Genomic DNA, 11419 nt, shown 5'->3' with positions numbered 1-11419 from the left:
GGATACTGCGGGCTGTTACGCAGGCGCGGAATGATGACACAACCACTGCTTCCGGTCCCTGGCGCTTCCCTCCTGCCCAAGCCAGGTCAGTGGGGGAGCTGGGCTGGCTTACCTGGGGTGTACACGTAGAGGCCAGGGGTGGGCTCTGCAAACGATAGGTCCGAGCCTCCCATCCCCTGGGAACTACGCCATACCCTCGCCTTCGCGGCCCGATGGGCATGGGATCCGGGGCCGTCCGAAGGTGGGCTGGTGGCGGAGGAAGCGGTCTGGTAGTTGCTGCGTGGCCTGGGGCTTTGAGGCACCTGATCCCAACCTCTTTGGAGATGGTATCGGCAGGGCCGGTGTTCTATAGATTCCGATACCTGGGCCCGATCTGTCCACATTAGTACTTCAGGGGCCGTCTGGATTGTGCCCGACCCGCGATCCTGCCGTCCTTTGCCTTTCAGCATGATCCGGCGGGGCCCCAGCGCATCCCCTGGGAGAGCGCAGTCAATCTGGACGAACCCATTGGCAGCCTCAGACCGCCCTTGAGGAGGATGACTGAGACATTATGGGCCACGCGCTGTGTATCTGCTCTCCGGGAACTGTCATCATTGACAATAAGCGCTACCTCTTCATCCAGAAACTGGGGGAGGGGTGAGTGTTTAGAAATCACTAGTCCCCAGGATTATGGTGATTGAAGGACAGTGATCTGCACCTGATAGTGGCAAAAAGTTTTGTTCTGTCGCCTATCCTTTAACTTACCTTGCAGAGCCCTAGTGACATGCTAGTCAAGAAAGTAGCTTCTGGAACCAGGCCGCCTGCTTCACCTTTTGTGACCTTGATAGGCCATGGTTTCTTCGTTTGCTTAATGGAGATAATTACTCTCTTGCGTCACTGATGGGGCTGTGAGGATTAAATGAGATAATGCATATAAAATATCTCACCAGTGCCTGGTTCACAGCACTTAATAAATGTTAACTATTTGTTAATGTTTATGAGCATCTGTTATGTGCAGAGCACTGGGTTATGATCACAGGACCTCAACGATTACTTTGTCCCAGCTCTGGAGCTCAAAGTGCAATGATCTTCCGGCTTCTCTTAGAGTCACGTCTTGGGAGGGTTTCTATTAAATGGGAAGGACACCCCCTGTTCTCCCCAGGGAATTCCTCTGGGTCCAAGCAGTGTGGGAGATGACCATGGCCCTTCACTGACCCCTTTGGCCCACAGTGGGTTCAGCTATGTGGACCTAGTGGAGGGGTTACATGACGGACACTTCTACGCCCTGAAGCGAATCGTGTGTCACGAGCAGCAGGACCGGGAGGAGGCCCAACGAGAAGCAGACATGCATCGCCTCTTCCAACACCCAAACATCCTTCACCTCGTGGCTTATTGTCTGAGGGAGCGGGGCACTAAACATGAGGCCTGGCTGCTGCTACCCTTCTTCAAGGTCAGAAAGTCTCCTGGCTGTGGAGGGGTTGCAACAGAGCCACCAACCAAGAGCTATGTGAGCAGTCAAGTATGTGAGGAAGCAGAGGCTATGTCCCGGGTTTGACCGCTTCAAATTTGGAGTTTAGAGGAATCCAAATGGGACTGTAGGGTGTGCGGTGTGTGTGGTGAGAAGGTTGATGGGCTTTTGACATGGGGAAGGGACCAGGCTCAGGGAGCAGAAGCTTGAAAAACAACTGCGGGCATCCTTGTGTTGCAGAGAGGTACGCTGTGGGACGAGATAGAGAGGCTGAAAGACAAAGGCAACTTCTTGACCGAAGAGCAAATCCTTCAGCTGCTGCTGGGTATCTGCAGAGGTCTCGAGGCCATTCATGCCCAGGGTTATGCCCACAGGTCAGTGGGAGCGCCCTGTATGCTTTCTGGGGCAGAAAGGAAGAGCTCCGTCCAGAGAAATGAGAAGTCTCAGCTCCCCTCCCAAGGAACAGCCCCCATGATTTTTTTCGCCCCCCCTGGAACTCTAGCCTCCCTGTCCAGGGATGCTCATGGGTCATTTCCGCTTCCCAACAGGGACCTGAAGCCCACCAACGTCTTGCTTGGAGATGAGGGGCAGCCGGTTTTAATGGACTTGGGTTCCATGAATCAAGCACAGATCCATGTGGAGGGCTCCCGCCAGGCTCTGGCTCTGCAGGTAAGAGTCTCCAGGTTCCTTTGCCCGCCTGTTCCCCATCCCTGACCTCTTCTGGCGCATTCCCCATTTTGGTCACGTGACCATGACCTGTGCCCCACTTTTGAGCTCTGGGGTCACTGTTCCAGGACTGGGCAGCCCAGCGGTGCACCATTTCCTACCGGGCCCCGGAGCTGTTCTCCGTGCAGAGTCAGTGTGTCATCGATGAGCGGACTGACGTCTGGGTGAGGAGCGTGCGGGTGGGAGTCTGGGTGGGGAGGAGCGCTGCTCTGCGCCTCCTGTGGAGTAGAGGAGGAGGTCTTTGGTTTCCAGTGCGTGGGGCCCCAGGAAACATGTATGTCCCCATCGCCCTCGACTTCCTTCCTGGCAACTGTCACTGACACTGTACTTAATTGCTCAGGAAGTGGTATAACCCTGCCCTTTGAACAAGGTTGTACAGCTAAGTGCTGGGGCTGAAGACAGTGGCTAAACAAGGGGTGCGGAGGCTTCCAGCTAACTGGCCGTTCCTCTGGGCCCTGGTGGGGTCACGTGGCTGAAGTCAGCGTAGTCCTTTTAGCTCATGTAGTCTCCTTTCACTACAGAATTAAGAGGAGAGTTATAGCCTCCATTGATCCCCTTCCATGGAGTAACCAGGTTATGCTCAGTCTCTAGGCTGTGTGTTATATGCTATGATGTTTGGAGAAGGCCCTTATGACATGGTGTTCCAGAAGGGTGACAGTGTGGCCCTGGCTGTGCAGAACCAGCTCAACATCCCACAGAGCCCCAGGTGAGCAGTAGAAGGGCACCAAGCACTTCAGACTCTCCCTGACATTGCTGGAGCCTCGGCGTGGCAGATGGGTGCCCCTCCGTCACCCTGCGCTCCTCCCTCCACAGGCATTCTTCAGCATTGCGGCAGCTGCTGGCCTCAATGATGACTGTGGACCCCCAGCAGCGCCCTCACATTCCTGTCCTCCTCAGTCAGTTGGAGGCACTGCAACCCCCACCTCCAGGCCAGCACACTACCCAGATCTGACCAAACCAGTGGCCACGTCGAGGTGGCCCCTGTGCCTTGGAACAAGTCTGCCATCCCTCACTGGAAGCTCTGTTCTTTCTGTCCAGGCCTGCTCTCCTATGGTTGGGGGCAGGGGGTTGGGGAGAGTCAGCTCGGTCTTCCCTCTCGGCTGTGTTCTCTTACCCCCAGAACAACTGGACAGGGCACCTGAGTTGGGGTGGGTGAGGGTGGGTATGGGGAAAGGGAAACTGGAAGAATACAGTAAAGGCTCCGAGCAGGACTGCGGAACTTACATCATGGTCTGCCTCCAAGTCTGGGAGCAGGAGAATGTGTAAATAAAAGAATAAAGTGAGCCCTGCCTGGTCTGGCTCATTGGATTGAGAGCGGCCTGTGACCCAAAGGGTCGCCAGTTCGATTCCCAGTCAGGGCACATGCCTGGGTTGCGGGCCAGGTGCCCAGTGTGGGGGGGCGCACGAGAGGCAACCACACTTTGATGTTTCTCTCCTTTTCTCCCTCCCTGCCCCTCTCTCTCAAAAATAAATAAATACAATCTTTAAAAGAAAATAAAGGGAAAGCAGCTTGGTGTGGATCTCAGTCTCATTGTTCCCAGAGTGAGAACAGATGCGAGCGGCCCAAGGTCTCGTTTCCAGTTCCAAGGAACAGCCTGGAAAGAGGAGGGACTGGTGTGGAGTCCCGTCAGGAGGCGGGTGTTCTTACATTAAACCCGGCCGGTTGGCCATGGGCAGTTCTAGCTTGTCTAACTTAGACCCTTAAAGCTGCCCTGGCCTGAGTGGGCTTCTACGCCAAGAACCGGGAACAGGGTCCCCTAAAGGCCCGTTCTACTCATTCTTCCCTTCCTCCTTTCCCAGGGGTGGGTGGCTTAGTCAGAGCAGCCCAGCTGGTTTGCCGGGCCAGGGCTTCTCTGGGTGGAGACGCCTGTGGAAGCTTTGGGACGGCTGCATAATAGGTCTCCCAGCCTCAGCCTGGGGGCAAAGGGAGCGGAGGTGGCAGCCATTCGGGCCTAGTCTCTCCCAGACGGTTTTAGCTCACTCATGGTTAATGATTAATGAGGCCGGTGCGGCGTGGCAGTGTCCAGCTGCCACTTCCTGCCTACTGTGCTGAGTAAACAGGGGCCCTGCGTCTACTGGGCTCACAACCTGTTCCCCAGGGAAGGGCACTGCGTCCCTGAATCACAGGGAGGGAAAGCAAGGGCAGGGTTGGCATCGCCCGCTCCTGAGACTGAAGCTTCTTTCCCTCAAACCTGCCCACCTTCAGCATGCTGACGTCAGTGTGGGTCCTGGGGTGCCCATTAGCAAGGTTGAAAATTTCCCCAGGGCCCCTGAGGGCCCACCAGCTAAAACAGGTGGCTGAGGCCAGAAAGAAGGCACAAACAGAGGGGAGATGACCTGGCTTTTAATGGCACAGCCCGAGGCCCCAGCACAGCAGCAAGTCAGTAAGCTACGCAAAGCTGTTCATGCGGTGACATAAACAACTCCGGGAGGTGGCCCTGTTCCCTCCCATCCCCCACGCTTATGACTAGGCTCCACGCCAAGGAACTCCAGGGCAGCTCGGCCCCACTCCCGAGCCCTCGTAACAGAGGTGCCTGGGCCAGGCCTTGCTTCCAGAGTTGATGAATGCAGAAGCCACAGGAAGAACAGTGTCCTAGTCTCAACTCAAATACAGACACTGCTGGACTTAAACTCTCACTTGGAAAGGAAGTGAAGACTCATATATCCTTCAATAGTTTGTGGCTGGATGGACAGGTCCAGGATTCAGTCCTCATTTCCTCCCTGTCCTGGGTGCCCCTGAGGATCTTACAGCAAGGACCATGGGGTCATGTTTCCCCGGGCCTGGCGAGGGCTCCTTGGCAGGTCTCGCCTTCAGCTACAGAAGGGGAAAGGGTCGTAAGCAGCATAGAGTGCGGGCAGCAGCAGAAGCAGCAGCAAGCAGCACAAAGAAGGCAGCAGAAGCTCAAGTACTCACAGAGGGAACCAGAAACCGTGCAAGGAAACTGTTTATTTCGAAAGGATTTTGCAACAAACATAGTAAGTGGGCTCCCGGCAGCTGGTCTATTCTTCTCCTTCATCCTCGTCCTCATAGGAGTCGATGCCCACTTCCTCGTAATCCTTCTCCAGGGCGGCCATATCCTCCCGGGCCTCAGAGAACTCACCCTCCTCCATGCCCTCCCCCACATACCAGTGCACAAACGCCCTCTTGGCGTACATCAGGTCGAACTTGTGATCCAGACGGGCCCAGGCCTCGGCAATGGCGGTCGTGTTGCTCAGCATGCACACGGCACGCTGCACCTTGGCCAGGTCACCTCCGGGCACCACCGTGGGTGGCTGGTAGTTGATGCCGACCTTGAAGCCCGTGGGGCACCAGTCCACGAACTGAATGCTGCGCTTGGTCTTGATGGCGGCGATGGCGGCGTTGACGTCCTTGGGCACCACGTCCCCACGGTACAGCAGGCAGCAGGCCATGTACTTGCCGTGCCGGGGGTCACACTTCACCATCTGGTTGGCAGGCTCGAAGCACGCGTTGGTGATCTCGGCGACCGACAGCTGCTCGTGGTACGCCTTCTCTGCAGAGATGACCGGCGCGTAGGTGGCCAGGGGGAAGTGGATGCGTGGGTAGGGCACCAGGTTGGTCTGGAACTCTGTCAGGTCCACGTTGAGGGCCCCGTCGAAGCGCAGGGAAGCCGTGATGGACGAGACGATCTGGCTGATGAGGCGGTTCAGGTTGGTGTAGGTGGGGCGCTCGATGTCCAGGTTGCGGCGGCAGATGTCATAGATGGCTTCGTTGTCCACCATGAAGGCGCAGTCTGAGTGCTCCAGGGTGGTGTGGGTGGTCAGGATGGAGTTGTAGGGCTCCACCACGGCCGTGGACACCTGGGGGGCTGGGTAGATGGAGAACTCCAGCTTGGATTTCTTGCCATAGTCGACAGACAGCCGCTCCATGAGGAGCGAGGTGAAGCCGGAGCCGGTGCCCCCGCCAAAGCTGTGGAAGACCAGGAAGCCCTGCAGCCCTGTGCACTGGTCGGACTGAAAGGCAAGAAGGAGAAAGAGCAATGTGTGTGGGAAGGGGCCTGAGGAGCTCTATCACTGGCTCCACAAAAGCCTAAATATCTCTGGAGCCAGGGCAAAGATTAATGAGTATTCCATAGCAGCAGCATGCTCTGGAACATGTACAGTTAGAGACGACTCCCTGAAAAAGGTCTGGAAAAAGAAATGTCCCTTCCCTGACCATTAGCATCATCTGAAAAGCCCCCGCCCTTTCACACCAGCCTCTCACCAGCTTGCGGATCCGGTCCAGGACAGGGTCAATGATCTCCTTGCCAATGGTATAATGACCACGAGCATAGTTGTTCGCAGCATCCTCTTTCCCAGTGATGAGCTGCTCTGGGTGGAAGAGCTGCCGGTACGGGCCATTTCGGATCTCATCTGCAAGGGCATAAACCACATCGTCAGGGCCCAGACCACAAGGCTGTGCCCAGCAGGGACCGCTCCCCCCGCACTGTGGTATCTGCGGACAGATATGTAGAAGAGTTCATCCTTCTGCCAGCCCGAGATACCAGTGTGTGAGGAGCCCGGACCTGCTGCGCAGGCCGGCCTGCGATTAGATTGCCTTCTTTAGATTCAAACTGGGTGAGGAGTTTTCAGGGCTGGGAAAGACAGTTTGAGACACCAGCTCTCCAGAAAGAAGCCTAGAGTCACTCTCCACTCCCCTCTATTCCACACCCCCCTCCTTTCTCTCACCAATCACAGTGGGCTCCAGATCCACAAACACGGCCCGGGGCACGTGCTTTCCAGCTCCCGTCTCACAGAAGAAGGTGGTGAAGGAGTCATCTCCCCCACCAATGGTCTTGTCGCTGGGCATCTGCCCGTCAGGCTGAATCCCATGTTCCAGACAGTAGAGCTCCCAGCAGGCATTGCCCATCTGGACACCTGCCTGCCCTACGTGGACTGAGATGCATTCACGCTGCGGGATAAAGAGAGGGGACACAGCATAAACCCTTTGTCCATCAATCGCACTTCACAAGGTCCCCACCTCTCCCCCACTGTATCACCTACCAGCTAGGATGACTCAGTTGGCAAAAGTGGAGGCTTGGGGCTGGACAGAGGTCAGAAAAGCCTGGCAGCCTGCCCCCCCCCCCCCATAGGATTCCCCAGCTGGAGGAGGCACCCAGTAGGGCGGGCCAGCCCCTTAGCCTGCTTCTCCACGGGGACCTTGTCACGTGAGAGCTGCGGCTCCCCACGACCCTCAGGGAGGAGGCAGAGGGCACGGGCATGTGAGCCCCGCAGAGACTGCAGTCACGGACAAGGACAGGCCACTTTCCAGCTGTTCCCAATTTCTGCTCCCGCAGACCCCGCTTCTCCAGAGCCCGATAGAAGACAGGTTTCCCAGACCTGCGAATTGTAGCTAGAGACCCCCACTCGGCGAACTCTTTGCTTTGAGGATGAGCCACTAGAATTCCATACAACTCTCTCCCCTCTTCCTTTCTCTGGGCTACAGAGGCACCTGGGCCTTCCAGTCTGGCACCAACCGACCACTGGGCCGTCAGGGTACCCTCTCCCCCACCTTTAAATCCCATCTGGCTCTGGAGAGCAATCCCATCTGGCTCCTCTTCCCACCTCTACCCACACCCGACCCCCCCCTCGGGAAAGTAGCGATAATGCCGGTAAGCGCAGAGGGCACGTGCGGGCAATAAGGGTTGTGAGCACTAGGGCAGCCGCTGCCCTAGGCTCGTCCATGCCAGTCTGAAAGTAACCCCTGAAACGCCAAAGTGGTGCGGCGCCTGCCCTGACCGACACCGAAATGGCGGGGTGACGGCTTCCAAATACTCAGAGGAGGAAGCGGAACCTGCGGTGAGGCCCCAAAGGTAACCCGCCTTGCCCCGAGCAGTACAGAGTGCCGCCCTGCACCCCGGCCCCGTGTTCCCCCGTCTTCGAGATTCCTTCCAACTACATCCCAGCGGAAAGCGGGGATTGGATTTCGGCCCCCGTTCCTGGGCTATAAATACCACCCCCTACACACACCTCTCCCCCCTCCCCCCAACCTGGCCTCGGCCCGAGCTCCCGCTCAGCGACAGCTGTCTCTGCCCGTCCGCGCAACCGGGCTCAGGCTGGAGAGGGGCCGGCGCGCCTCACGAGACCGAACCCCATTCCTGGCTCAGAAGCGGGGTGCTGAGTCACGGTGTAGGGAGACTGTGGGTGGGAGGGATGCACACACAGTCGGAGGAAAAGGGGATGCTGGACCCGGTAACCTGACCCCTTCCACCTTCCCGTGCCAAGCATGTGTCCGGTCAGTTCCCGGGACTGGGTGTGGGGGAGGCTGGCGGCGAGGGCAGCCAAGTGGGTCTCCCTCTCCCGCGGAAACTGGGCGCAGGACTGCGTGACGCCCCTCAGGCGGATTAGGGCACAAATGCTTGGTGGAGCTGGAGGGGGTTTCCAGGAGGGCTCCTCTTCGCTAGTGAAGAGCCCCACTCCACCCCCCCCCCCGACCCCTTCCCCAGCCTTCGAAAGCGGGCGACCCAGCCCGGCCAAAGTCAGTAGGAAGGGGTGGGGGTGGGGGTGGGGGTAACGCAGGCACCCTTGCGCCTCCTCCAGACCCGGAACGCCAGATGGCGGCCCCCGGGCATCTCGCGAGGGAGCGGCCCGGAAGGAGGGGGGTAAGGAGGGGACCGGCAAGAAGATCGCGGCGGGGCCGCACTCACCATGGTGAGTCCGGGCGGTGGGTCTCACGCGGAGTCCGGGTGACGGGTCTCAGTGAGAAGTGCGCTAGCTGCACTGCCGCACCGCTCTTATATGCGGGGGCGGGGCCGCGCGCTCCGCTCGCCCACTGGAGGCTGAGCGGCCCGGAGGCCACGCCCCCGAGGGGGTAGGAGTCTCCGAGAGGTGGGGCGGGAGCGGGTCCCCTCCCCCACCGAGTCCCTCACCTGTCCGACGTGCTTTAAGAGTAGCAACCCCGGGCTTACACCCTGGTTCTCGGTTTTGAGCCGACACTCCGGGCTCGCGACCTCCGCTGCAGGTACGCAGGGCGCGGTGCCAGAGTGCGCCTCGCCTGCACCTGCGTCACGGGGGCGCCGGCGGCTCAGGTGTTCTGGCTTAGGCCGGGTGCCATAGAGGCTGTTCTTCCGTCTGCACGCCGCCTGCCGGTCCCCAGCCCGGACGGCTGGCCTTCGCCAACGCCTGTGGGCGGCCGAGGACCGCGAGCTGCACAGCCTGGGCCCCAGCGTGCCGACCCCTTAGAATGCACAGTGGGGCATTCCCCGCCGAACCGAGCCCCGCAGCGACGGCCCACCTGGAGAATCTGCCCCGGACTGGCGGCTGCCCGACGGGTAGTGTCCTCGTCATCACCGCCGCGGTCACTATTAGCGAGCCCTTGCCACTACCCCCTGCCCGCTTTCCTGCCGTCAGAGCCACCGGAGCTCCGGACTGAAGTCCTTAGGACCAGGACTCGCCTCCTGGCTGCCCTACGTAATCTTGGGCAAGTGACTTACCGCCACTCGGTCCTTGGCTTCCTCATTGGTGAAAAGGGGAGGACTGCACCCTGAAAGCGTTGTTGTGAGCTATCAAAATGTTTGTTGACGCCGAAGAGGGGAAAAGGAAGTGGAGATTCTGACATCGTGGCCAGTTTTGACCTTCACACCCTCCTCTGTCCCTCAGCCGTGGGCAGGACCCACGACCCGCATCTGAACACCTTCCGCACAAGCTGGAGGCCTTAGGTGGAAGCTATCCCTTCTTCCTATGTTTCATTTTCGTTTCTTGCAAGAATCGGCTTTTCAACCTGCTCTGTTTTACCTTACGCCCCTTACGTTTTCTAGCTGTCTCCCTTCACTGGTGAAATTCATCAGGAAGGGCCCCTTGGGCCCATGACACACCCTTAAGAAACCTGTCTCCCAGGCTGGTCCCTCGGAAAGGATTCACTTGCCTCTCCGCCACAGTGTTTCCCAGGGCCGTGGCTCTCTGACAACACAACACAGAAGGATAAAATAACTAGCATGGCAACTTTCTATCAACAAAATAGCTCATCGACACCTTACCTAGGCCAGACATGGAAAGGAATACAGTGAAATATGACAAGGTCTCTCTTCCCAGTGGACTTGCCATCTGCTTGGGAGAACAAGACTCATTCATAAAAAAAGAAAACTGACGAGGGCATAGAGCGAGGCTGCTTTGGGAAACGGGGTCATGGTCTCTACAGAGCAGGAACCCTTGGTGATCACAGAGCACACGGCCTCTCGCACACCTTCCCGGGTTCTCTTTTCCCCTTGCGCACCCTCACCCCAGAGAAATGAATATCGAACAAGATTTCAGCTTAGGCAAAACCCTAAACCTCTTTGACTTTCAGATTCAGGATCTCCATTTGTAGAACTGGGGTAACTTCAGGTTGTGAGGACCAAATGAATTTAGGAATGTGTGCAGACATAGCAAAGAACTGGATACTTAGCTATGTAGATTCTTAGACCATTTTATTCTTATGTTATTTTTTTTTTTTACTTTTTAAAAAAGATGTTATTGTGGTTGCCTCTCAGGGGTCCCCAACTGCGGACCTGGCCCAAAACCCAGGCATGTGCCTTTGACTGGGAATCGAACCAGCTACCTTTTGGTTCACAGGCCAACACTCGGTCCACTGAGCCACACCAGCCAGGACTTACTCATTTATTTTAGTGTGTATAGCACATCATGCTGCATTTATATGTAGACATTTCCAGCTCACTACATAGCAAACTCATTGAAGGTAAGGATTCTGTCTTATTCATTTTTGTGTCCCTAGTATCGAGCATGGTGCTTAGCACATGGTGGTCATTTGCACAGTGTGTGTCAGATTAATTGTTTTACACCAGAGATGGGACTAAACTTAGGGTAGAAGTCTAAGAAGCCAGAAGTTAAAAATTGGCAGCCTGGAGGCCAAATTCCTTCTAAGAAATGTTTTGTTTGGCCTCACAGTGTTAACCCCTGTAACAGTTAGAATATGAACAAAAATTCAGGAATTGTCTTTGCTTTGGAGCATTCCCAAGACCACCCCTATGTTAGGAGATTAGCTAGAAGGACTCAAAGGAAGGACTCAGCATAAAATCGTGCTCACAGCTGAGGTTTATCGCAGCAATGTAGGAAGGAGACACAGCTGGATTTTAAGGGGAACAGACACAAAGGGAGTCTGGAGGAATCGACGCCCTCTGCCTCCCCAAAGGGCTCACAAACGGTATTCTTCCTGCAGAGTGAAAATGGAACAATGCTTCCCTGCAGTGTTTCTGCCCAAGGAAACCCACTAGAGACTCCAAAAATCAAGGGTTTTTGTTGAATGCTGGTCAC

The 11419-nt window shown here is 56.9% G+C and overlaps 2 protein-coding genes across 8 annotated transcripts; one reads left to right on the top strand and one right to left on the bottom strand.

Moving 5' to 3' along the window:
- On the top strand, nt 1–3457 carry STK16 (serine/threonine kinase 16). Of its 7 annotated transcripts, none has more exons than XM_036022837.1 (8): nt 1–85; nt 447–636; nt 1210–1429; nt 1688–1821; nt 1996–2116; nt 2242–2352; nt 2758–2879; nt 2987–3457. In XM_036022837.1, exons 2-8 carry the CDS (start codon nt 551–553, stop codon nt 3123–3125), a joined length of 933 nt encoding a protein of 310 aa, XP_035878730.1. In that variant the 5' UTR covers nt 1–85; nt 447–550; the 3' UTR covers nt 3126–3457. The 7 variants fall into 7 exon arrangements, with proteins under 7 accessions (XP_035878730.1, XP_035878729.1, XP_035878726.1 ...); XM_036022836.1 differs by having other exon boundaries at nt 1210–1498; nt 2242–2337; XM_036022833.1 differs by having other exon boundaries at nt 1210–1498; nt 2987–3125.
- Nucleotides 3458–5100: 1643 nt separating this feature from the next.
- Nucleotides 5101–8969, bottom strand: LOC114495658 (tubulin alpha-4A chain). Its single transcript, XM_028511022.2, has 4 exons — nt 8818–8969; nt 6860–7082; nt 6396–6544; nt 5101–6145 (listed from the first exon to the last, which is right to left on the bottom strand). Exons 1-4 carry the CDS (start codon nt 8818–8820, stop codon nt 5174–5176), a joined length of 1347 nt encoding a protein of 448 aa, XP_028366823.1. The 5' UTR covers nt 8821–8969; the 3' UTR covers nt 5101–5173.
- Nucleotides 8970–11419: the final 2450 nt, after the last annotated feature.

The sequence above is a fragment of the Phyllostomus discolor genome, chromosome 4 (genome assembly GCF_004126475.2).
Source record: "Phyllostomus discolor isolate MPI-MPIP mPhyDis1 chromosome 4, mPhyDis1.pri.v3, whole genome shotgun sequence".
Classification (NCBI taxonomy): Eukaryota; Metazoa; Chordata; class Mammalia; order Chiroptera; family Phyllostomidae; genus Phyllostomus; species Phyllostomus discolor.
This window is presented reverse-complemented; position numbering and strand designations above follow the sequence as displayed.